At 33.5% G+C, this 26,790-nt stretch overlaps 1 protein-coding gene across 2 annotated transcripts in view; it reads right to left on the reverse strand.

Annotated features, from left to right (window-relative positions):
* Mkln1 (muskelin 1) overlaps positions 1–26,790 on the reverse strand; it is a 319,704-nt gene that overhangs the window by 113,608 nt on the left and 179,306 nt on the right. For both annotated transcript variants that reach the window (XM_047562794.1, XM_047562793.1), the window contains 3 exons: positions 12,612–12,681; positions 2,295–2,437; positions 908–996 (listed from right to left, as the gene is read on the reverse strand). In XM_047562794.1, the coding sequence (XP_047418750.1) occupies positions 908–996; positions 2,295–2,437; positions 12,612–12,681 (302 nt within the window). The remainder of the gene's footprint in view (positions 1–907; positions 997–2,294; positions 2,438–12,611; positions 12,682–26,790) is intronic.

The raw sequence follows: 26,790 nt of genomic DNA on the forward strand, positions 1-26,790 counted from the left end.
CAGTGATTATAAAGGACACTACTTGTTCCAAACAAAAAATTTTCTCCCAAATCAAAATGTGGGATTCTGGCTTCTTATTATTTGTAGGATCAAATTACTTTGATCCCAACTTAATATAATACTTTCAAAGGCATGCAAAAGAGATGGAAATTAAAAGATCCAAGTCTTCAACTTTCCTACCTTCTAAATAATAAATACTAAATAAAAACAAAATAACCTAAAAAATATCATTTTGAGAATTTATTACAAATACTTTCTAAATAAATATATGGCTTGAGGTAGTATGTTTCTAAACAGTAGTTTGTAATACATTAATGAACCATGAAATTGATTTGATGGGTTTAAAAAGCATTTTACTAAAAATGAAATAAAACAGACATACACATACACACACACACACACACACACACACACACACACACACAAGAACAGAAAATAGCCATAATATACTGCTTTAAGAGATTTATCCATATTTGGTTTTTGAATGTTATAGAATAACTGATAATCTTCCATGAAATGACTAAAGTAATCAAATCACTATACCTCATAAAATCTTCTAAAGAAACTTTCAAGTGAGAGAAAATAATGAAAAAAGTTCCACCTGAAATATCTGTCACTTAAATAACAAGACTTACAAAGTGAGGGTTAGCAAACTTTTCCTATAAAGAGCCAAACAGTAAATTTTTGGATTTTGTTAGCTCTGTGGTCTTTTGCAACTGCACACATTTGGAGCATAAAAATAGGCAAAGACAATATGTAAACTATAAACTAACCAGTGTAGCAATGTCCCTATAAAACTTTATATTGAAAAAAAACAGGGAGCCTAAAAGATTTGATCCATGAACAATAATCTGTGGACCAAAGGCATAAAAAAATTGTCTTATACCAAAATGCTAAATAACCTTACCTATTTTAATGAAGCGACAAGGGAACATCTGTTCATCAATTTTATGCTTCAAGGTGAATGTTTCTTTGTTATAATCATTCTTTAAGCCACTATGGGGGAAAAAGGTTATCAAATTTGATTTCATAATTTAGTAAATACATTAAAACACAGATAAATGCCATACTCATATTTAAAGTTTAAACCAATGTTCATAATATATGACCAAGACAATAATAAGTATTGAACACGAGAATATAGGTTAAAACTTGTACATTCAAATCAATTTCAATAAACCTGTATTCTCTAAATTATACATGGGCTAATGAAAATTGTTCAGTATTAAAGAATATGGCTACAATGCATGGAAATGTATGTCAGAACCTAAGGTACTTAATGAAAAACTGATTATGACACAAAATTTTCAAGCAGGAGAGAAATTTGAAAAAATTAAAGTTAAATCATCTCAGATCTGACAACTCAGCCCGAATATTAGAATATACCAAATTAAGTTTCTTAATTCTCACTGAGATGTTAATATTCCTTTTATAGTCCAAAAAAATTCAGACAACCCCATTCTGTTAGTTTAACAACATCTGCTTTAACCTTAATAAAAATTAACCCATATCTACCTAAGTACAAGGACTGATGCAAGTATCTACAGGAAAACCACTTACCTTCAGGTTGCCTTATATCCTGGAATACTTTCATGACTTAAATAAAATGAAGTATAGAAGTAACATTTACTTCTATGTACTATGTTAATGGAACATAAGATGGCAAAAATGTATTCTAAATATTCATGGGTTTATTTGTCCCTTCCATTGACTGATTCTTTATTATCTGGGGGACAATTTAGCACTCCAAGTGATCTGTTTTAAAACTCAAATTTACTGAGGTCTCTCCAAGTGGTTGGTACTGCACTAGGAGTAGCCACATACTTCTTCATTTACAAAAACCTCCTTTTTTCAGTTTCCAATTTCCAGTGAAGTCTTAGAATACCATTTCTGGATTAGCGCAATAATGTTTTGAATAGGATCTCTATTTTTGTAGCAAAGATTACAGTAAAGGTTTTTTTCCAACCCCGTTTCCAACCTCTATCCCTCTCTATAGCAAAGATTAAAGCTTTAGTATTTCTGAAATCATTAACAGTTCAAAAAAATATGACTGAAAAAGAAGGGAAATTTTTCTTTTGAGTCTTTCTTCATTAATCATAACATTAATATTGGTGGTTTAAAAAAAAGAAAAGGAAAAAAGGTAACTCAAGCCACAGTATTAAAATAAGAAACTAGGACAAGAAGAAACTAGGAAAATAGGATAAATAATCTTCACTCCCTTGAGGCATTGTGGGGAACTAAACTAAGACTGTTGTTTAGAAGAAAACCCTTTCTTCCCCCTGACTGTAACTCACCTGGACAACAGCTCTGTCATATTCTCTTCATTCATTCCACCAAAGACTTTAAATTTCTTCAAATTACAGACATGCGTTTTTTCATATTTTCCAAATGTGATATTCTGAACGATAGCAGGTCTTTCAAGCTTCAGAATCAAATACTAAAAAAAGAAACAATCAAGTCATATTCTCCTCTATTTAAAACAAATAGCTTGAAAAAAATTTTTAAAGTTTTGACTAACAGAAGAATGAATAAGGTTCATCTTGCACTGGTAAGGTTTTTATTTAAACTAAAAAATAGCATACAACAGCTTTATAAAGGCTACCATAACATCACTTTTCATTCTAGAAAAGTCCAGAAACTACATTATCCTGCATGCTGTAAAGGGAGGAAGAAAAAGAACTAGTGAGATAACGTCTATTCAAGGGATGATATGGAATAAAAGCTATAAGCAGACTCTGAATAACCAAACAAAACAAGATTAGATTGCAAAAATCACAATTAAATATTCCCATGGACCATATTTTAACAGCTAAATCAGTGTTCAAAATCTGTGATAAAATTTTAAACCTACCCAGACCTACTATAGATATGTCCAATATAGCTCAAGGTTTCCCACCAACACTCAAGAAAATGATATCAGTTAATTAGGAAAAACATTACACAGTCTGTTTTCAATTATAAAAATTAAAGAGAAAATTACCATTGATGGAATACATGTGTAAAAAGCTATTTAGAAAAAAAAATTCAGATGTTTTGTTGGAGAAAGTCATGTTTCTTGATAATAACGGGTAATATAGGTGGATAATGGTGGTAAGAATGAAGTTGGTGGTCCTACCTCTCACTAAGCACAAAAATTAACTTGGATCTAAACTGATCCAAAATCAATCCTTTAGGATCAAAGATCTAAATGGAAGGACAACTTAAAAATTCTTAAAAACACAGGGATAAAATCTTCAATGACTTCTTGGATTTGACAATGGTTTCTTAGATATGACATCGAAAGTACAAACCAAAGTGTAAATTTGATTTCATTAAAATTAAAACTTTTGTATCAAAGTACACTGTCAAGAAAATGAAAAGATAATCTAGTCTATAGAGAATACAGAAATAACTGTTTTAAAACTTGTCATGATCAAGCTACATCATTAACAAAGACCAAAAACATCTCTGTCTTTCCACAATGTCAGAATTTATTGAGTAACAATAAATTCACAAGCTACACTACTTTTATCTGTCACTATTATTGGTGTACTTGAGGGTCATCCAATAGTCATAGGTTGGGCAAACACAGGTTCTTTTATTCCAACCTCAATTGCTAATTTATTTGACACTCAAGTAATATATCACACTTTACACAATGATATATATAGGTTGCAAAAGAGCTAAGAAAGGGTTAAAGTTGGCCACGGGGGTCCAGAAGGCCAACAGAGAGCAAAGGCAGAGTCACTGCAGATGATCAGATAAAATTAAGAACTAGATGAAGAAGTTGTTCAGGGTATAGCGCTGTCATAGAGATGAAACTTATTCATGTCAGTGCCAGACGAACGTCAGTTTCAGAGTGTAAGCTACAAGTGTCAGGTTGGAGTGGGTCATGCATCATTATCACAATCACGGAAAACCAGGCTAAGCTGAAGCATGGGAACAAACAATCACAGGTTCATCACTGTGGTCATTTTTCTGGGCAAGTGACCAGATAACAGGGTCACTATACTGTTGTGCCCAATCTTGGGGTGCTCCTCTTTTTATGGATCTCTGGTGAGGGGATTGCTTCATTCAGTGATCTGTTAGGTCTGATAAGCTCATGGGCCTGTTTTATTCTGATATGAGGTTGAGATGCGCAATGCATCCATGTGCTTCTGATTTAATTCAATAAGTTCACAGGTGGTCATTTTTATTATTGGTTAACTTATTTATTGGTTTGTGCCTTAATGTTATGCTAGGCAAACAGTGGTTATTTACTTGTACAAACAAAGCACAGAATCATTCTGCCTCAGCACTTAAAATTCAAAATGTAGTAACTCATGGCAAACTACTGCTTTGGGTTAGGCACAGTCTGAAAACTGTTGTTCTAGTCATTATGGACTAACTCAAAGCAGGGTACAGACTTCTCTCCGTACAACTCAACAAAAAGACAAACCATCCCATTTAAAAATGGGCAAAGGACATGAATAGTTTTTTCTCCAGAAAAGATAAACAAATAGCCAAAAGGCATAGGAAAAATTCTCAACATCATTAGTCATAAGGGAAATTCAAATTAAAGCCACAATGAAATGCCACTTCCATATTCACCAGGATGGCTGTAAAAGGAAACACACACACACACAAAGAAAAAAAATGGAAAATGTAAAAAAACTAAAATTCTCATACACTGCTGGGGGGAATATAAAATGGTACATACACTGTGGAAAATAGTTGGCAGTTCCTCAAAAAGTTAAAGAAATAATATATGAACAAGTTCCAACTCTAGGTACACACTCAAAGGAAGTAAAATAAGTATTTGAACAAATCTGTTATGTGAATGCTCAGAACAATAGTATTCACAATAGTCCAAAGATGGAAACAACTCAAATGTTCATCAGCTGATGAATTTGTCAAACAATATGTAATATTTCCATATAACGGAATATGATTATTCAGTTATAAAAAGGAAGAAAATACTGATATGTGCTACAATATGAATTAAGCTCAAAAACATGCTAAGCTGGGGAACTGGCTAAATTATACTCTTCCATTGTGTGCATGTACACATATATAGCAATTATTCCCCTTCATGTATAATTATAATGCATCAATCAAAAACATGCTAAGGGGTTGGAGTAGTGGCTCAGTGGTAGAGCACTTGCCTAGCATGTATGAGGCACTGGGCTAGATTCTCAGCACCACATAAAAATTTCAAATAAATAGAGCATTATTTAAAAAAAAATGCTAAGTCAAGGAAATCAGACATAAAAGGTCATATATTATATGATTCCATTTATATGAAATATCCAGAATAAATAAAGACTAGGTTTCCTTGTGGGTAATGAAAATATTTGGGAGCTGGATGAGGTGATAATAGGAAAACACTATAAATGCATTATATGCCAGTGAATTATATACTTCAAAATGGTTAATTTTGCATTATGTGAATTTTGTCTACATTTCTTTTAAATCAGTGATTTCAGGTGTCAATACTTATCATGCTCCCTCCAAAGGATGTAGGGAAGGATTCTTCTTTGCCTTTTTCAGTATTTGATGGCTCCTGGTGTTTCCTGACTCACAGCAGCCTAACTAAAATTTCTGCTTCCATCTTCACATAGCTTTCTCCCTGATTCATTTCTTCTCCCTTTCTGTGTCTAATAAAGACACTCACCATTGGATTTAGGACCTACCCTAATCAAGGATGATCCTGACTAAAGATCCTTACCTTAATTACATCTGCTAAACCACTGTTCCAAATATGGTCACATTCAAGGTTCCACATAGCTTCCCCCCTACCTTTGGAGGGTGGGATGAGTGCAACCACTATTCAGTCAGGCAAAAAAGCAATGAAGGCTTATGATAATTTCAGTGTTGTTGGAGCCTATAAGCAAGGCAAAAAACCTTAAGTATTGAGAATGAAGAGGTAGACAGTCATCAGATCATGCAGTCTGTGCTACCAGGTGAAGTTCAAAATTTAAATACAGAGAAGTCTACTCAATAAGGGAAACAATTAGTAATGTGAAGCAAGAATCCACAGAATGGGAGATAACCTTTGCTAGCTACTCTTCTGAGAGAGGATTAATATCCAAAATATGTAGTTCAAAAATCTTTACACCAAAAAATCAAATGGGTAAATGAACTAAACAGACACTTCTCAAAAGAAATACAAATGGCCAATAAATACATGAAAAAATGTTCAATAGCATTAGCAATTAGGGAAATACAAACCAAAACTACACTGAGATTTCATCTCATACCAGTCAGAATGGCAGTCATCAAGAATACAAATAAGAAGTGCTTGAGAGGATATGGAGAAAAAGGAACACTTTTAACTACTGTCTATTAGTATGACCACTACAGAAATCAGTATGGAGACCCCACAAAAGACTAGGCATGGAACCACCATATGACCCAGCTATCCCACTTCTCAGTATTTATCTGAAGAATTAAAGTTACCTTAGCACAGTGATATATGCATGCCCATGTTTACAGCAGCACAATTCAAATAGCTAAACTATATCACCAGCCTAGGTGTCCATCAACAAATAAATGCATAAAGAAAATGTGGTATATACACACAATGGAGTTTTATTCAGCCATACAGAAAAATGAAATTATGTCAATTGTAGGAAAATGGTTGGAACTAGAGATCATGTAAAGTGAAGTAATGCAAACTTAGAAGGTTAAGGTCGTATGTTTTCTCTTATATGCAAAAGCTAGAGAGGAAAAAGGAAAACAAAGGTGGGGGTGGATCTCTTAAAATTCAAAGGGAAATCTATAGAGAAAAGGGACCAAGGGGTGGGAGGCAGGAACGGAGGGAGGAAGTGCTGGGGAGTGATACTGGCCAAATTATATTGTTATATTGTGTGCATATATGACTATGTAACAACAAATCCCATTAATATGGACAACTATAATACACTAATTTAAAAATGCCGGGGGTGGGGGGGAGCGGGGAACAATGGAAAACCATGACCTGATTATATATACAAATATACATATATAGTCTGCTAGTGTACAGTTGGGAAGTGTAGACAGGTTTGACTTATGGAATGAATCTCAAAATAATTATTTTGACTAAAATATATCAAACACAAATTTAAATACTGTGTTATTCAATTTATATTTAACATCTGAAGAAATGCAGTAAAAACTAGGAAATGCAATCTCTATTGAAAAAACAGACCAGTGATTGGCTAGAGATAAGGAATAAGGTGGGTGTGAGGATTAAAATGGGACATAGGTAACTTATGAAGGTAACAGCTACCCTTAATATGTTAAGTGTAGTTATTTAAGGGTGTATGTTTATTTCAAAACTTAGCAAATTGTACACTAAAAACAAAGTCAATTATACCTCAATAGACTTTAAAAAGTGAATATAAAAAGTGCTCAGAAAATGATTATGCAAGCCACAAAATGACGAAAAATATCTGCAGCTTGTAACTGAAAAAGGATCTAAATCCAGAATAAATGCAAATTCCTACAATTCAATAATTAAAAAATAAACAAAGAGACTTTTTAAAATGGGTATAAGAATTCATAAAAAAGTTACATGAACAGCTAATAAGCAAATGGAAAAGTGCTTAATATCATTAGTTATTAGGAGTTGTAACTTAAAACCACTTTGCACCAACAATAATCACTAAAATTGTGTGTGAATGGTGAGGCTAGTAATTTTGCACAAAATTAATATATTCCTCCCTTATGATGCAGTAATTCTATTTCCAGATATTTACACAAAACATAGAAAATATGTATTATTTTTAAAATCTCATAGAACATTGCCTATAAACCTTAATTATAATCACCAAAAACTGAAACACAAATGTCCAAAAAAAGAAAATGAATGAATTAACAAATTAGGTATCTGCATATAATGGAATAGTATTCTGCAATGTAAAGAAATGGAATATTAATGCATGTGACAACAGAATAAACATAAAACACATGTTGAGCATAAAAAGTCATATAAAACTTATACTCTTTCTCTCTGATTCCATTTAAATTAAATTTTGGAATTGGCAAAACCAACCTATGGAAAAAAAAAAAAATTAAACAGAGATTGGCTCTGAGTAGAGGGTAGAAAAGTTAGGGATTCTTTGCTAAAGAGGCAGAAAGGATCTTTCTGAAGACATGGAGATATTTAATATAAGAGTGCAAATTATACAGTTGTACATATTTTCAAACTGGATACCATACACACTTAAGGTTCACACATTTTAATATATATAAATTATATCAATGAAAACTGTATTAAACAATAGTTCTTTTGCAAACTTGGACAAAGTGCACTTTAAAAAATTTTCTTCTCTACAAGTAGCTCAATTCTATAACAGTCTTGTCATGGCCTCAAACACAGAAGGAATAACCTGAGTGCACTGCAAAAGCAAAAGCTTACCCCTCCCCCAGACCCTCAAGACTGTATTAAACACTCACTGAGGTTTCTTTGATCTGCTTATTAGGTTATAAAAAAGCAGAATCCTTGCTGTTTATTAATCAACTTCAACTGCCTTCTCTGGCACCATAAAGAATATTAATAATATTATAATTCTACTTAAAACTTTAGAAGGAACTTATAATTGCAGCCGAATAGTTAACAATTTAATCTTTCTTAATGCAATTATCAAGACATCTATAACTGCCTGTACATCTTAACCAACCCTTAGAGTATTCACCAGTCATCATGAAAGTTATGTTTTCCATGGCAGTACCAGTAACTTCTATAAAATTTATCTGCTGATGGAGAAGAGTGATATTACTGTCCTAAAGTATTTATGGGGTTTTCATTCATGCAACATTATTCCCTACCAGCATAGATAATGCAGAATTAATATGACCTCTATCTGTCCTTAGTGGGAAAATTGATCAAAATTAATTTTTTGTTATTGTATTTTTCATTTCTAGAAGTTTTTCTTGATTCTTTTTCAAATATGCTAATCGAATTTTATAGTTTCCTATTTCTTGAAGTTTTTTTCTTTCTTTTTATAATATAAGTTGTTTTAATTCTAGTACCTTTTAGTACTTTTAATTCTAGTATCTTTTTTTCTTTTTTTTAATTTTTGGTTAGTACTTCAAGTGTCTTGTTTCTGGGTATATTAGGTTATCTTTGTATACTGCTCACTTTTTTAATGATAATGATTCGTGGAGACTTCCTGAGGTCCAAGCAGGAAGGAAGCCACCTACAGAGAGAATGTGCATTTCTTTCTGCTGAGAACCTTAAAGAGCACTACTCATCCACAATCATACCATAAGACTTCAAGGATAGTGAAGTATTGAGACTCTGAGTACCAAATGTGAACAAAGAAAAACATAGCTATAATCCCGCAGGGACGGTTTTTCATTTTCCCTTTTTTAATTCAGTACTAGTGCACATCTGCCAGAGGTAGGGACTTCCACTGTTTTATCCTTACCCTGAGAAGGAATCACTTTGTGGTCCTAGTTTTCACAAACAATGTATGTGTATATGTGTATATGTGTTTGTTTGTTTGTTTGTTTGTTTTAAATCCTGTCGGGGTTTCTAGAGCCCCCGGCCTTAGACATGGTCAAGATGGCGCCTGACGCTGAGCCAAAAGCGGCCAGCTATACAGTAAACAACCAGCGAATTCCAATGATTGGCTAGTTAACGATGTGACTAAGAGCATGCCCCCTCGTGTACCCATCCCGCGCCTGCAGCTGTCCGCGTTTATCTCGTGTACTCTCCCCTGATTGACTGAAGTGTATATAAGCCTGGTGGGTGGGAGAGTAGAAGAAGAAGCTGAGGAAGGGACGGAAGAAGCGGAAGAACCGGCGGCGGCGACGGCGGCCGCAGCAGCAGCAGTTGGAGCGGAGCTGGAAGGAGGGAGTACGCGGGAGTGGAAGGAGCTGGGAAAAGGGAAGCTGAGAGTGTGCAGAAGCTAGGGGTAAGAGAAGCGTAGGAAAGAAACTGTGCACAATAAACTTCCAAAGCTTCAGACGTTTGCCGTGTCTCTCTCTGCGGGCAGAGGGGACGCGACAAAATCCAACTCTTTTAGTAGTTTTCAGAGCAAGATTCGGAAGTATTGTAGCTCATAACCACTTATCATACAAGATTCTTTACTACCTATATACACCAAAATTATATCCATTCTATCTAACCTGGCTATTTCTCATAAAAGCAAAAATAAGAATAGCTTCCAATTAAGTTTTTCTGGTGAGAATACTATCCTTTGAGATTGGCCACATGGAACCCCAGTTACACTGGGTTCTTAAATTACAATTAAGAAAATGGATTTCATATTATTTATTTCCAAAATAAACTAACCCTCCTTAATTACAAAAGCTTTAGACTACTTCTCTAGGACTTAATGCATTAAATATTAACTGAGTCAATATTTATCTTGGTTCGTCAAGAGAAAAGATGATATTTAATTCACTGTTGTATTCCCAATGCCTAGTTAGAACCTCATGAATGCTTACTAAAGTTCTGAATGAACAAAAAACAAATAAAAAAAAAATCAAATTCTACCACCCTCAAAATATAGTCCAAAGGTGAATTTCATAGTAAGGCATTATCATAGTTTCAATTACAACAGAAAAAATAATTAAATAAAAATAATTTGTTAATAAGAAAAACTAAACAAGAGGAAAAACACATGAAAACTTGGGCACTCAAATTAATTAAAATGAGAAAGTGAATCAAGAAAAACATGATTAAAGATACAACATAAATTCATTAACATATGCAAACAGGCTTGAACAGAAACAGGAAAAAACAAAAAACAAATTTAAATTACTGTGAGTTATAATGTAAGATCTGCCAGACTGGAAAAATCTAAGTCAGTCATAGAGGTGGAGAATGTGATGCAATAGCAACTTTCATATACTCCCAGTGAGAGTATAATTACACATCAACTTTGCAAATGGTTTTGCATTAGCCAATAAAGTTGAATATATACATAACTACTGTGTTAGTCAGCATTTTGTTGCTGTGACCAAAATACCTGACACAAACAAAGGAGGAAAGATTTATTTTGGCTCCTGAAACCTTCAGAGGTTTCAGTCCATGGTCGGGTGACTCTACTGCCCTGGACCAGAAATGACACAGAACATCATGGCAGAAGAGTTTGGTAGAAAAACGCTGCTCATTTCATGGCAGCCAGGAAGCAGCAGGGGTTTGGGGAAGGCAGGGAGGAAGGGGCCAAGGACAAAATATAATCCCCAAGGACATGTCCTATATCCTCCATAAATCCAACCATGTCCCATCTGCCTACAGTTTCTATCACCTCCTAGTAGTCCATTGAACTACTAATTCATCAGATGGATTAATCCACTGATGAGGTTATATCTGTCATGATCTCATTATTTCCTAAAAGATCTACCTCTGAATGCAGCTGCACTGGACACCATGTCTTCAACACATGAGGCTTTTGGAAATACTCTAGATCCAAACCATAACAGTAATTTTTCTAAGGAAAACTTCAATAGCAAAAAATTGTCAAAGACCCAAATGCTTCTCAATAGCATTATTTATACACTGGAATCCTATATAGCAGGGAAAATGAACAAACTACCATTCACACAACAATATTTGCTTAATATCATATTGGTAAGCAAAAGAAAATCAAGTTACAAAGATGACTGGATCTATTTATATTTACATAAAATCAAAGCCAGAAAAACTAAACTACAGGTTATTTACAAATATACATACATAATACTCTTAAGAAAATGCTTAACAAAATATGCTATAGTTACACAGGAGGGTTAAAGGACTGAGGACTGACTTAAGAGAGGGCTCACATACAGGAGCTTCAAAAGGCTACAGGCCTTTTCCATTCTAAAAATGGTTGAATTAACAAGTTGCTTTATGATTCTTTACCTGGTAAATAAAAATTTGAATATATATTCTTTGGACATATATTGTATAATAAACTTGTAAATACCAGGTGATCCAAACAAGTATACAAAGAGAAAAAGGAAAATAAGCATAGAGATTGTTTCCATAAATTGCATTAAAATAGAAAAATAAAGTTTTATTTATCCCTCTACTAATTACAACATAAATTTCCTTAAGGATATATATAGACATTATAAGCATGACTACTACATAATAAGCATTAATGTTTTAAGTGTCTGATTAAAAGAATGATTATAAATTCAGACACCACTTACAAGGGAAAAGGAATTAAGCCTAATTCCATCCTAATACCATCTAAGTATACGATTTCAGTGAAATAACAAACTATATTAAGTTCTTCTCCCTCAAAGACAAAGTTCAATTTACTAACATTTCCTTAAGTGTTTACAAAATGACCTGAATACAATGGAACAGAGGTCAAGGTCACAACCTCTACTCAGAATGGAACAGTAACAGATACCCTAACCAGTTCTCGGTTAACAATTTCCTCATGAGGTATTAAGAAAACTGGTTCTGCATCATTAGTAATACAAAAAATTATAAATTAGAATTTAAATCTTCCACTGGACAGAAAAAAAATCTATTTCATCAAATTCCATACTGTACTTGTCTATAAAATCAAAATTCTTTCAACAAAAGAGAAAATAAAAGTTTACATCCCAATTCCAAAGACTGAATAAACTACTAATAGATTTCAGATAACTGATATCAATTGAATAAGTTCCCATCTTAATTCTGACTTTTAAATAATATTAAGGGCTATGTGTATTATTACCTGGGGAGGATAGTTGCTTTCTGAAGACCATCTTGAAGATTGGTCATTTGGTTTATCCACTAAAATATTCCTGAAATTAAAAAAAGAAAATTGTAGCAATTAATTAAAATATGTGAACATGAAAGGACACAAATAAAAATAATCTTCCAAATGCTGAAATTATCCTAATTACATGTTTGAAATTTGAATAAGAATAGAACACAAAAGAGCATATGCAGAGAAAGTATCTAGTATATACATATAAGATTTTAAAATACAATAAAGGTCATATTCTAAACAATTGAGAAAGCAAAGCTTTTCACACAGCAACTTCTATTAAAAAAGAAGTTCTACTTCATACTAAATGACAAAATAGTCTTTCAAAGATACTTCGAATTTAAGGTAAAACAAAGTAATTTTAAAAAACTAGTGCTGGGCTGGGAATGTGGTTCAGTAGTTAAAGTACTTGCCTAGAATGCATGAGGCCCTGGGTTCAAACCCCAAGCACCAAAAAAAAAAAAAAAAATACTAGTGCTGGAGTTGTAGCTCGGTGGTAGAGTACTTACCTAGCATGTGTGGGGTACTAGGTTTACTTCTCAGCACCACATATAAATAAATAAAATAAAGTTCCATCAACAACTAAAAAAATTTTTAAAAATAAAAAATTTAAAAACCAAAAATTAAACACCATATATACATATTGTATATTACTAATTATTATATTATTATATTATAGGCATTACAGTGTTGTATTATATATGAAATATTACATATATTATACAGGCTGAACATCCGTAATCCAAACATTCAGAACTTCAAAATCTTAAACTTTGACTGATGGATGATACCACATGGGAAAAATTCCACATCTGACCTCACATGAGGTGGCAGCCAACACAAAGGTACACTAAAAATATTGCATAAAATTACCTTCAACCTATATTGTATAAGGTCTATATAATTAATTTCATGTTTAGACTTGGATCCCATCCCCAAGATATCTCATTACACATTTGGAAATATTCAAAATTTTTAGTCCCATGCATTTTGAATAAAGGATACTCAATCTGTACATGCACCACATACAGTTTATAATAATACAATTGTGTAATATTATACAACGTGCTGTGTGTGGGTGTGGGTGTATAAAATCAATTTCTGAATCAAGGATTTTATTTTATTTTATTTTATTTTATTTTACTGGTTCTGGGGATTGAACCCAAGGGCATTTTACAACCGAGCTAGATCCCCAGCAACTCCCCGCCCTTTTTTTTTCTGAGACAGGGCCTTACTAAATTGCTGAGGCTTGCCTGGAACTTGCGATGCTCCTGCCTCAGCCTCCCAGTTTGCTGAGATTACAGGCACTTGCCACTGTGACTGGCAAAAAGGATTTTTACTCACAGCATCAAAAGCAGATCAATGGGTGGGGGAAAAAAAAAATACTGAAATAAGTAGAAGATAGTACTTCTACAGGAAACCAAACTATATATTAACACCATACTTTAACTAATACAGCATCTTCCTCAGGGATACGAATCAATTCTGAAACACTTCACATGTATCCTGGGGTTGAATGAATATGTAAATGAATGTTTACATATTCAAAAGTGAGCCAGGTTTCTCACTTCTGGAGCAGGAAGTTGAGATAAACAAGGATATTTAGCTTAATAGGGATATATTAAGAGAGATACAGATACAAAAATAATTACAGATGTCTGTGTACACAACATAGTATTTTTATCTCTATCCACTGAGGAGGAACTAGAAACAGTGACACATCAAGAGTCAAAAGCATGCCCAGCATCCAGATCTTGATTTCTGCACACAGTTCTCTAATAAAAGAAAAAGGGAAATTCTTGGAGAAAATGCTGGTTGTGGGACAAGAAAAGGCAAAAGAAAATGAGCCTGGAGCCCCTTGAACCAAAAGGAGAAAATGCTAAAAAAAAAAAAAAAAAAAAAAAAAAAAAAAAATTTTTTAAAGGATGGATCATGTCAAAAGGACACAGAGAAGCCAACCAGAAAAAAATGAAGGAATAAATGGTCAAAACTGAAAAACACAGGCAACAAAATAAGGAATGTAGTATTGGAGTATAACCCAAAATAGAAAACAAATATCCAAGAGTCTACATTGACATAAACCAGCCCAGTCTAACAATGAAAAACAAAAAAAATTAGACAAATCCAAATTGAGAAACATTTAAAGAATGCATTCATGGAGCTGAAGAAATGGCTCCTTTTGGAGAGCGCTCGCCTTTCATGCCTAAGGACCCCGGTTCAAATCCCCTGCCAGGAAAATGAGAGGAAAAAAAAACTACCAAAAAAAAAAAAAAAAAAGAATGCATTCATAACTCCTAAAAACTCTCAATACAATAGCAAACTAGTAAAGACTAAGAGACTAAGGAAGAAAAAGGAAACATGACAACTAAATGTAATGGGGTATCCTGGATGGGATCCTGGGTCAGAAAAGAGGACATTACTGGTAAAAATAGTGAAATTCAAAGAAAAGTTTGTTAATAACAATGTACCAATGTTGGTATAACTGACAAATGTGCCATGATAAAAAATGTTAGCAAAAAAAAAAAAAAAAATGTTAGCAATATGGAAAACAGTAAGGGCATGGAGGAACTCAGTACTATCTTTGTAATTTTTCTATGAATCTATAATTATTCTGAAATGAAAAGAATACTTTAAAAATGTTAGCTGTATACACCATGCATCAATATAGTCATACATTTAAATAAACAGTAAAATATCATTTATACTGGGTGAATAAGTAGACACATTTTTATCTATCTATTTATTTATTTATTATTTATTTTGGTACAGGGGATTAAACCCAGAGGCACTTAACCACAGAGGCACACCCTTAGCCTTTTTAAAAAATTTTTCTAAATTTTATTTTTATTTTCAGACAGAGTCTTACCAAGTTGCTGAGGCTGGCTTTGAACCTGCAATCATCCTGTTGCAGCCTCCCAAGAAGCTGGGATTACAGGCATGTGCCACAAAGCATACCCAGCATTACTATCTATTTAAAGGCACATATAACAAAGAGACTCAAGGCAGATAGAAGATATATAAGGCAGAGGCAAACTTTGTTAAAACTAGCAATAATATAAAGCAAAAAGAATTGGCTGGATGAAAATTATAACCATAATAGAGTTCTAACACCAGGATCTAACTTGTGAGTTGCAATGAATCAAACAAACAAGGGAAAAAAAACCACAGTAAATAAAAAAAAAAAAAAAAAAAAAAAAGACAGACAAAAATAGGAGATTAGTACTTTTGAGTACCTGGAAAATTAAACAAAATACAAGTATCTACATAATTCAAGGTAGTGGTTTTAAAAAATGATGGTATTATACAGAAAAATAAGGGTAGAAATAAAATGGTGTGAGGGATCTAGCCATGTCATAATCTGAAAAATTAGCAGATGGTCATTGCATGCAAAGTCATGGGGGGCAAACAGTTATAGTATGTTTTGGTCTTATGAAAATTATGAAGTACCTATTAGCCCACTGGAGACATGGTAGCTGGATATCAGAAGGTGAAATTCTAGGGAAATAATGGGGCTGAATAAAATATACATCTTTAGAAATCTAAGTGTATCAGTATTATTTAAAGCAATGACTGAGTGAGATGACTTGTGGAATGAAATAGGGCTAGAGAAAAGAAGCTTAAAGACTGATTTAAGTTCTGGAAGTCCAGAAGAAAACAATCAAGCAGGGGCTGAGGTTGTAGCTTGGTGGTAGAGTGCTTGCCTAGCATGTGTGAGGCACTGGGTTCAATCTTCAGCACCACAGAAAAATAAATAAATAAAACAAAGGTATCATATCCATCTACAACTAAAAACTATGTAAAAATAAGAATCAAGCAAAGGTGACTGAATAGAGTCAAAAATAAAGAAAATGAAAACACAGAAAGTATGGATGCTAAATGAAGAAAGCATTTTAAGAAGAAAGAAGTAAAAAAATGACTCCCGTAAAATGCTTCTATTCTGTATAGTATTCATCTTCATGTGCCTGAATGTTGTAACATACAAGGTACTTAGTAAATACTTGATAAAAATATATGTGTAAAGAGCACTTAAAATAAATTACAGTGGATCAATCAAGGCATGCAGTATTTACTATTACTATTCACCTGTAATTGAAAGCTCATACTAAATTAAAACAAAAATGTAAGAGAAATAAAATACAGACCAGAAATGAAGTTTGGAAAGATGGAAGCTTCAAGATTTTTCTTAAAATCTCAGTGGCTAGGGAGATTGAGGCAGGAAGAACAGGAATTCAAAGCCAGCCTCAGCAAAAGCAAGGCATTAAGCAACTCAGTAAGAACCTGTCTCTAAATTAAATACAAAAAAGGGTTGGGAATGTCGCTCAGTGGTCAAGTGCCCCTGAGTTCAATCCCTAGTAGCAAAATGAAAAAAAAAATTCTGATGATTTCTAGTCCCAACACTAAAGACAACTACTGAGCACCTGTCAAGCTCAGTGGGTGACAGAGGTCAAAATAAAAACTAAGAATCCTGACATACCTCTGCCCCCATCAACATGAAAGGCATCAACATGAGTTTTGCTATGACAATCTGCTAGACTCCCTATCCCATAAAGAGCTCCAAGAGAGCCAAGCTGGTACTCTTGGTTCCCTTCATCTCTGAAGATGACAAGAACTTGCCCTCTCAGCTGAGGTGTCTCCATGAACGACAGACAACAAACAATTCAGGAAATGGCATACCAAAAGCTACATAATCAAGATTACTAAACTGCCAGATCTGTGAATTATGGAAAGTTTTCTTGACCCAAGGAATTTACGCTACAGAAAGTTAGCACAGAAAAATAAACATACAAAAAGAACCAAGAAAATGTATAGAAAATAGTAAGAGGAAATCATCTCATCAGCTTTTAAAATACTTAAAATATTTAAACCACTTTAAATCATCTATAATTAAAATAAAAGGAATTGGTATAGAAACAAAGAAACACCTCAGAGAAACAGGAAATGAAGTCCAGGATAAATGGAAATTGAATATTTGATAAATACTTTAATTCAGCAGTAAATGTAGGTGACTTACCAAATGATCTCATACAAGTGACTTCTCATCGGAAGTTAACCCTTATCTAATTTGAGCATTTAAACATATGTACACACATACATAAAATCTTAGAACAAAAAGTAGTGCCAAACTAAAATGTTGGGGAAATATTTTTGCCAAAAAGAAAACAAAATAGTAAGTAGAAAATAACTTTGATTATATAAAACCTTCCAAATTTTATATTGTAAAAAAATACCATAAAAACAGGATATAAGCAATAGTTTAAGAGGAAGTTTTCAACTCAAGACTAATAAAGAATTTTATTTAAAATATGAAAATTATTTTTATGCTTGGGAATAAAATGAAAAACAGAATGGAAAATGAACAGAATACAAGTCACCAAGTCATTCAAATAGTGAATAAACAATGATAAAAGGAAATTTTTTTCTCAAAATGGGTATATTTTTCATGTCAGAGAAAAAAGAATATTCTTTGCACTCAAACTGTTAAAACTAATCCCTAATTATCAGAAAATCAGTGAGAAAAGGTAAATGTGCATTACTCCAGTCTTTGTGGAAAATAAATATGCAGCATATATTAAAACTTTAAACATACATGTTCTTTTTCGCCTAGTACTCTCATCCCACAAAAATAAAATCACTGGTATGTAAGGACACATGTGTAGAGATGTTCAATGCAACATATTTTACAGTGGGGGAGGAGATTAACTTATGTAACATATGGAATATTATATTGCCTTTATAAAAAAAATACAGATCTATGCTGGCTAACTTGGATGTATTTCTATAACTCAAGATAGAAAGAAGAATTATAACTCAGTTATTACATGAAAAAATTTTTCTTTATGTATATTTATATTTGTATGCAATTATATAAACAGGCAGATATATATCAAATCATATAAAGTATAAATATGAATCCACAATAAGGGTAAATATCACTACAATATTTTATTTATTTGTCATATTGTTCAAGTTTTTATAATAGCATAATTTACATAAACAGTAAAAATAATTATTGTAGAAAATAACAAGGTTGCAGTGACAACAAACTTCCGGAATTTATGGCATACTAACTCATCATCATCATCAAATCCACCTTAACTTTTCCCTTTTTTTTTTTTTTTTTGAGAAAGGATTTCCCTAAGTTGCTAGGGCTGGCCTCAAACTTGAGATCCTCTTGCTTCAGTCCCTCGGGTCTCTGGGATTACAGGTGTTCACCACCACAACTGCCTTCCTTCTTTTTAAAGACCCAGAAAACTGAAAAGAAAGTAATAAAGGCTTATTTTCCTCTTTAGGCAACATATCATATCCCAAAATGTAAAGTCAGCTCTAGACTGCTTTTTATTTGCTCTCCCACAATGTTCCATCATCAACCTTCTTCCATTCTCATGAAAGGCAAATGAGAAACTAGTTGAGGGAAGTGACTATTAACATCAGTTCTCCACCAACAGTAACAGAGCCACATTCACTATGGAAGCAGTCTGTAAAATGCATTCATTATTATCCTTCCTTGTATATTTTCCAAAGACCTATAAAACCTACCACCATTAGCAGTATAGAGCCTTTTCTACTTCTAATTCTTAGAACTAAGCAAAAGTCACACAACTCACCTCTCTGGTTTCTAAAAGTGGAGTATTCCACCCACAGTCACAGAAGAGTGCATTTTAAACTTAAATTTTAACATGTTAAACTGAAATTTAACATAATTGAAACCGAAATTTTATACTACGAATTTGCCTTACAACTAGATAAACTGGCTTCCTCCTATAATAGGAGATGAGATAGACCAATATGAAAATAAATAAACAGAACCAATAAAACAGAGAAAAGATACACAGAATAAGAGATATAAGAAAAGGAATAAGCCAGTCAGTAGCACGATAAGCAAGTAGCAGACAGAGGAACAGAAAAGAGATCTTGAAGAACATGCATTCCAGGAATAGGAATAAAAAGCAATAGCTTCCTCTTATGTGGATAGGAAGGATAGTAGAATGAACCAGATATTATTACCAAATGTGCATATATAACTATACAAGGAGTGGGATTACACATCATGTATAACCAGAAGAATGAGAGATTATACTCATTATATACGATGTATCAAAGTGCATTCTACTGTCTTGTATAACTAATTTAAACAAATAAAAAAAAAATCAATGGCTTCTTAATTCCCAGATGCCAGGAATCTCTGCTCTGACAACTATAACAATGTGACCACACACCTTCTAGGCATCCCATAACTTTCATTTGTACTACTGTCTAGAAAAATAAATAACAACAGCAAGTTATAGACAAAACACAATTCAGTGTCGAGGCTATAAGAATCGAATAATATTTACCTAGTAAGATTAATATCTACCAAACTTAAAATATTTAAAATGCAAAATACAAATAATGGCTGAAAACTGGTTAAGAAGAACTGAAAAGGAGATGGGCTGGGGACTAAAATGGCTTCCTATTTCTATCAGATTAATTTAAGTTTTAAATGTACAGTTTCATTCCCACCACTACTAGATAAAAACAGAAGGTAATAAAAATGAACAAATAATTTCATATTTGAGCAAGACTACAAAGGTAAGGCTGTGAGTAAATTCTTTTGATTATAAAAATTTATAGTGAAACGCATATGGGTAACTGAAAAATAGAATATAGTGTTAACTTTTTCCAAGTTAAATATCTCTATTTTTGGATATTTTTAAGTGTACTAAATCTATATATACCACCAATTAAATTTCAGAAACAAACTTAAAAATCAACCTTCAGCCGGGCACAGTGGTGCACTCCTGTAATCCCAGCAGCTGGGGAGGCTGAAGCAGAAGGATCACAAGTTCAAACCCAGCCTCAGCAAAAGTGAAGCGCTAAGCAACTCAGTGAGACTGTCTCTAAATAAAATACAAAATAGGGCTGGGGATGTGGCTCAGTGGTTGACTGCCCCTGAGTTCAATCCCTGGTACCCCCGCGCCCCGCAAAAAATTCAATCTTTATTAGTTGGGCATGGTAGTGCATGCCTGTAATCCTAGCTACTTGGAATCTGATCACTACACATTGTACAAAAGTATTGTAATGTCATACTGAAATCTAGGAATACATACAATTACTTTGTGTCAATTAAAAATAAAAATATGTCTGTAAACCCAGCTACTTGGGAGGTTGAAAATTCACAGGCAGCCTGGGCAAAAAATTGGGGGCGGGGGTTCTAGGGATTGAACTCTGGGGCAGTCAACCACTGAGCCACATCCCTAGCCCTATTTTGTATTTTATTTAAAGACAGGGCTCACTGAGTTGCTCAGCACCTTGCTTTTGCTGAGGCTGGCTTTGAACTCCTGATTCTCCTGCTTCAGTCTCCCAAGCCTCTGGGATTACAGGCATGTGCCACAGGACCCAGTTCAAAATATTTTTAAAAGCGCTGGGGACATAGCTCAGTGGTAGAGTGCCCTAGGTTTATTCCAGTAGAGCAAAGAAAGAAAATTTATTGTACATTTTGGGTTTAATTCAAGTCAACAAAAATTTTTCTTGATTAAACTTATGCTCAAACCCTATGGCTGCTTAGTAATATTCAAATTACTACTCTTAAGAGTAGTATAAATAGCAGCACTTGGGGGGAAAATGGAGCATTTAAATCGTTTCTGCTAATGGCTCCTCAGGATACCTATCAGAAAGTCCACCTGATTTTAAATTGACAGTTGACACACAAAAACTACCTCTAATTTTGATATAAATAAAAATCAGTCAAGCAAAGTATTTAAAAGAGTGTAGAAGGATTCAACCTAGGAATTCAAACTAACTTCTTCTTTGGTAGTTTAAAAACACTCCCAAAACCTGTGCCCTTTCCTTGAATGATGTGATAAAATGGAAGGAACTACATCTAACTGGAGATGTTAACTCGATGGTACAGCAACTTGCCTAGCATGAATGAGAAAGGTCCTGGGTTCCTCCCCCAGCACTGCAGAAAACATTTTTTTAAATTAAAATATAATAATAATAATAATAGAAAAATAAATCAACTAAGAACCCTAAGACCTTGGATTTTGGCCACCAATTGAATGGATAACCCATCACATTTCTCAGGGCTTTAATTCTTTTATCTGTAGTGTGAAGGAGAAGTTGAGTTCTTTAATCTCAAATTTCTTCCACCTCTAATCAGGGCAGTTTAATTTCATAATTCTAGGAAACACCATTTAGGAGGTTAAGTTAACAGTCTACAAATCTATGAATAGCTTTCACATCCTTTATTCAAGGTATCATGGATAACCAGTCAATAAATGACACACATGAAACTAAAAAATTTGTCTTCAAGTGTAGAATAGAAAGAATAGTGGTTATCACAGCATGAGATGATGGGTGAGGGGAAAGGAAAAGACGAAGAGATCTTAGTTAATGTGTACAGGGGTGCGTTGGTTAAATGACTTCTAATGCTCAACAGCAAAGTAGGATAACTATGGTTGACAACAACTTAACATTTTAAAATAACAGGGACGATTTTGAATGTTTCTGGCACAAATGACACCTCTGTGGTGATGGATAAGCCAATTACTCTTATCTGATCATTATACATTGCACACATGTATGGAAATGTCACACTATACTCCACAAATATGTACAACTATGTGTCAATTAAAAATAAAAAGTCAGATACAGGGGTACATACATATAATCCCAGTTACTCTGGAAGCTGAGGCAGGATTATAAACTCCAGGTCAGCCTCAGCAACTTAGCAAGACCCTATCTCAAAATTAAAAAAAAATCAATAAAAAGTTAGGGATATAGCTTAGCAGTAGAGCAATTTATTATATTGGTTCAAACTCCAATATAGTAATAATAATAAAAAGCTAACAGATTAGAATTTGAAGGGAAAAGAATGAAAAAGATGTGTTTCCTTTAAAAATAACAACATATAATCAACTGATTATGTAACAGAGTTTCCATTATGTGTGAATACTCAGCTAGGGTAATACCATAACAGTACAAGAATGAGCAAGGAGATTGCAATCTATTTTTTAATATATATAGCACAAAATTTAAGAGACTCAAAAAAGTATAAATACTATAATTCAAAATAAAAAATAAGGGTCAACTCTTAAGTCAATTTTAAATATCTGCCTCTAGAGAGTTAAAGAGTATGCTACAAGTTATAGCTTTTCCCTAAATCAAATACTTGTACATAATGTAGAGGTTTAGACTCACTTCCAAATGCTTATCAATTTTAAGACAGGAGCATAGCCAGTAGCAGAGTCTACCATTTGATGGAGTTGCTTATAGTCAACAAATACTCATTGAATCGCACCATATGTCAGTGTGTTAAACTCTGGGAATACAGTGATATTTAAGATAGACAAGGTCCCCAAATTCTGATGCTAACATTCAAATGAGAAGAAATACAAAATAAGTAGAGTTGTAATTACAGACAAATGCTATAAAAGAAATAAACAGTATGCATAAAATTTAAAACACACACACAAACACCTCTCTGAAAAAGAAAAAAAAAAAAAAAAAAGATAATTACACTAAATGGAAAGAGTTACTCCTGGGCTGGGGCTGTAGTTTGGGGGTAGAGCACCTGCCTAGCATTTGTGAGGCACTGGGTTTGATCCTTAGCACCACATAAAAATAAACAAAATAAAGGCGTTCTGTCCATTAAAAAAAAAAAAAGTTACCCGTGTAAAAATGAAGGAAAAGTCTATTCTCCACCAAGGACCAACAAATTCAAATCCTGGCAATAGTAAATAATCTGAACGAAGAAATATGAGAACCAGGGAAAGTTAGATAATGTCTTTCACAGACTTCAAGATGTACGAAAACACAGAGCAGGCAAGAAATCTGTAAGAGTCAAAGATAATTCAAAATAGTGCTTATTCTAGATTCTAAGAGGATTTAAAAACTATACTCTCAATATTCTTTCAATATTTCACTTTCAGAAAGACGGAGACCCACCCTGAAAAGATATTGAAAGAAAAGATATTCAAAGATATTGAAAGCAGGAGGAGGAGAAAAAAAGAAAAGAAAAGAAAAAGAAAAACCCTAGGCAAAGCAAAAAGAATGAGAACTTGGCCAAAGAGAGAGAGAGAGAGAGAGAGAGAGAGAGAGAGAGAGAGAGAGAGAAAATACATATTCTAGATGGGAAGATGTCCAAGTGACAGAGACCTCAAAAAGTAGCACAACATCAAAATACTTTTAAGGGGGCCTCTTTAGAAAATAAAACATCTGGAAAACATAAACACAAAAGCAAAAGGCTTTATTTACCATTTCTCAAAAGTCCAACTTTTAAAAATACATCACAGGGCTAGGGATATAGCTCAGTTGGTAGAGTGCTTGCCTTGCATGCACAAGGCCCTGGGTTCAACCCCTAGCACCACAAAAAAAAAAAAAAAAAAAAAAATCAAGTCACAAATGAGAGACACCTGGAGCCACAAAGCTCAAAAACTATACTTGTCCATTCCTTCCTCCTATACAAGTTTTCCCTTCTATAACTACCAGAAAACCAACTGGTGAAAACACTAAAACATAAAATGAAAGTCCATACTATGGTTTTGTGGGAAAAATAACATAGCAGATAGTAAAGACACTAAGCAATATAGTCACAAAGAAAACTATTAATTAGTATACCAAAATGATCTAAAAATAGATCATTTAGCAACAATAAGCCAAAACTACAACAGATCAAAAATATTACGACCAGTTGATAGGAAGTGCCTTATAATATTCACAAGTGAGGGATAAAAGTTGTTTTTTTTTCCTTTCCCCAGGAACAAAGATCATAAACGATAAAGAAACCTCCCACAGAAAAAAGATCCTTCCTCTTGAAAATAAGGCCAATAAGGGGAGAACAGGATAGAAAGTGAACAAAAATAATGAAACAGACATAAAGGAAAGCAACAGTAAGTAGTTGATCTTAAAAATATATACTTGGAAGCAGACAGATATTTCAGACTGCTTCAAGGAAAAACTTCAAATTAAAACTGCAACCTAATACACTAAATGGGTACATGGTATACTAGGGAAATTCAACCCAGAAGATACCTAGTACAAATTTTTTTTAAAAACTTTGAGCACTCAGGTAAAAACATCAAGTCGTGTAGAAGAAAAAGAAAATTACATCAAAAAAACTTCACAACAGATACGTTTCATACCCAAATACAATCAAACAGAAAATTTTAAGATACTCAGACACAAAAAATGTGAGACAAGGGCTTTATAAATAGTAAACTGTTCAAGTTTTAAGGCACAGTGAACACGTTCCTTGAGCCCTTACTGAAAAACCCACTAGAAAACAAACTATACATATCCAAAAATGACTCGAAAGCCCTAAAATATGATCGTATCAACTGAAAAATGTTTAGCTACACAACAAAAAGTAACCATGAAGCTAAGTACACATAAGAGAACATAAATATGTACTGCAAAAATGTAGAAAGGATAGATCAAACCAAAGAATGGCAAGAATAGGTGCAAGTTGGAACATCTTTATTGATTTCCTAAAAAATAATAACTGAAAGGAAAAGACTATCACTTAAAATGAGATGCTAGGAGAGAAGGACAAAAGATTCGAGGCTCCTAGCTAACTTCCTCAGGGAGAGTTAATATGATGTTAAGGAATTTAAAAAATAATTATGATTAATATCTTAAGGGCACTAAAGGAAAAAGTAGACAAGATGCAAGATAGATGGGTATTGCATCAAGGAAAGAATCAGTGAGCTTGAAGATATGTGAACAGAAAGTTCACAAATTGGAAAGATAAAAAATGGGAGAGAGAGGAGAACAACATGCAAGAACTGTAAGAAAATCAAAAAGTATAACTGCAATACCAGAAGGTGAAGAAGAAGAGGAAAGAAGCCACAGGGAAAAACTCATTACCAGGGAAACAAGGATAAGAATTATCCTGGAATTCTCATTAAAAACTTTGCTAGCAAGAAAACAGTAGGATGGGACTGAGGATGTAGCTCAGTGGCAGAGTGCCCCTGGGTTCAATCACTACTATCAGAAAAAAAGAAAACAGTAGAATAAATATTTAAAGTTTCTGAAAGGGGATCCAAAAAAAAAAAAAAAAAAAATCCTAAAATTCTCTTTTGAGTAAAATTATCTTCTAAAAGTAAAAAAGAAAAAGTATTATACCTACTTTACAGAAATGTTAATATAAATTCTTCAGATAAAAGGAAAATGATATAGGTTAGTGTTATGATTTAAATGTGAGGTATCCACCAAAAGCTTAAGTGTTGAAGTGTAAGAAAGTTTAGAGGTGAAATGATTGGCTTATAAGAGCCTTAATCTAATCAGTGCACTGTCCAATGACCAAGTGCTAACTGAAGGCAATAGGGTGTGGCTAGCAGAGGTAGGTCATTGGGTCATTGGAGGCGTTCCTTTGGTGTATATATTTTGTCCCTGGTGAGGGACATCTCTCTCTTTGCTTCCTAGTTCCACGTCTTAAGCTGCTTTTCTTCTCCATGTCCCTTCTGCCAGGATGTTCTGCCTTACCTCAAGACCAGAGCAAGGAAGTCAGCCATTTATGGACTGAGACCTGTGAAACTTGAGTCCCAGAACTTTTCCTCTTCTAATTGTTCTTATCAGGTCTTTTGGTAACAGCAGCAAAAAAAAAAAAAAAAAAAAAAAAAAAAAAAGCTAAAACAGTTAGAAACATGGATCTACATAAAGATGGTCACAGAAAGAGTAAGACAAAATAAAAACTTTTTTTCTTATTCTTAACTGATGAATAGAGCATATAGATAAGTGAAATGAATGAGAACAATGTTGTGATAGGAGAGATGCGATAGTTTGAAAAGTTTAACAGTATTAACAGTGAGAATTTCAATATATGGTTAGGTTAGAAGGGATCTGCCCTCATGAATGGGTTGAACACCATTATTGTGGGAGTAATTTCAATATTGCAGAAGTGAGTTCTTTATAAAAGAGTTAGGCTTCTTTTTGCAACCCTTTTTCCCTCTCTTTGCCCTTCTGCCATAGTATAAGGCAGCAAGATGACATTGGCCTGTTCATCTTGGGCTTCACAGTCTCCAGAACTGTGAGTTAATAAATTTCTGTTCATTACAAACTCAATCTGTGTTATTCTGTCATTGCAGCACAAAGCAAACCAAAAAAAGAGAGGAGTAACAAATATTTTGATATAAGGTAACTGTACTAGCAACATATTCATTTA

The sequence above is a fragment of the Sciurus carolinensis genome, chromosome 8 (genome assembly GCF_902686445.1).
Source record: "Sciurus carolinensis chromosome 8, mSciCar1.2, whole genome shotgun sequence".
Taxonomy (NCBI): Eukaryota; Metazoa; Chordata; class Mammalia; order Rodentia; family Sciuridae; genus Sciurus; species Sciurus carolinensis.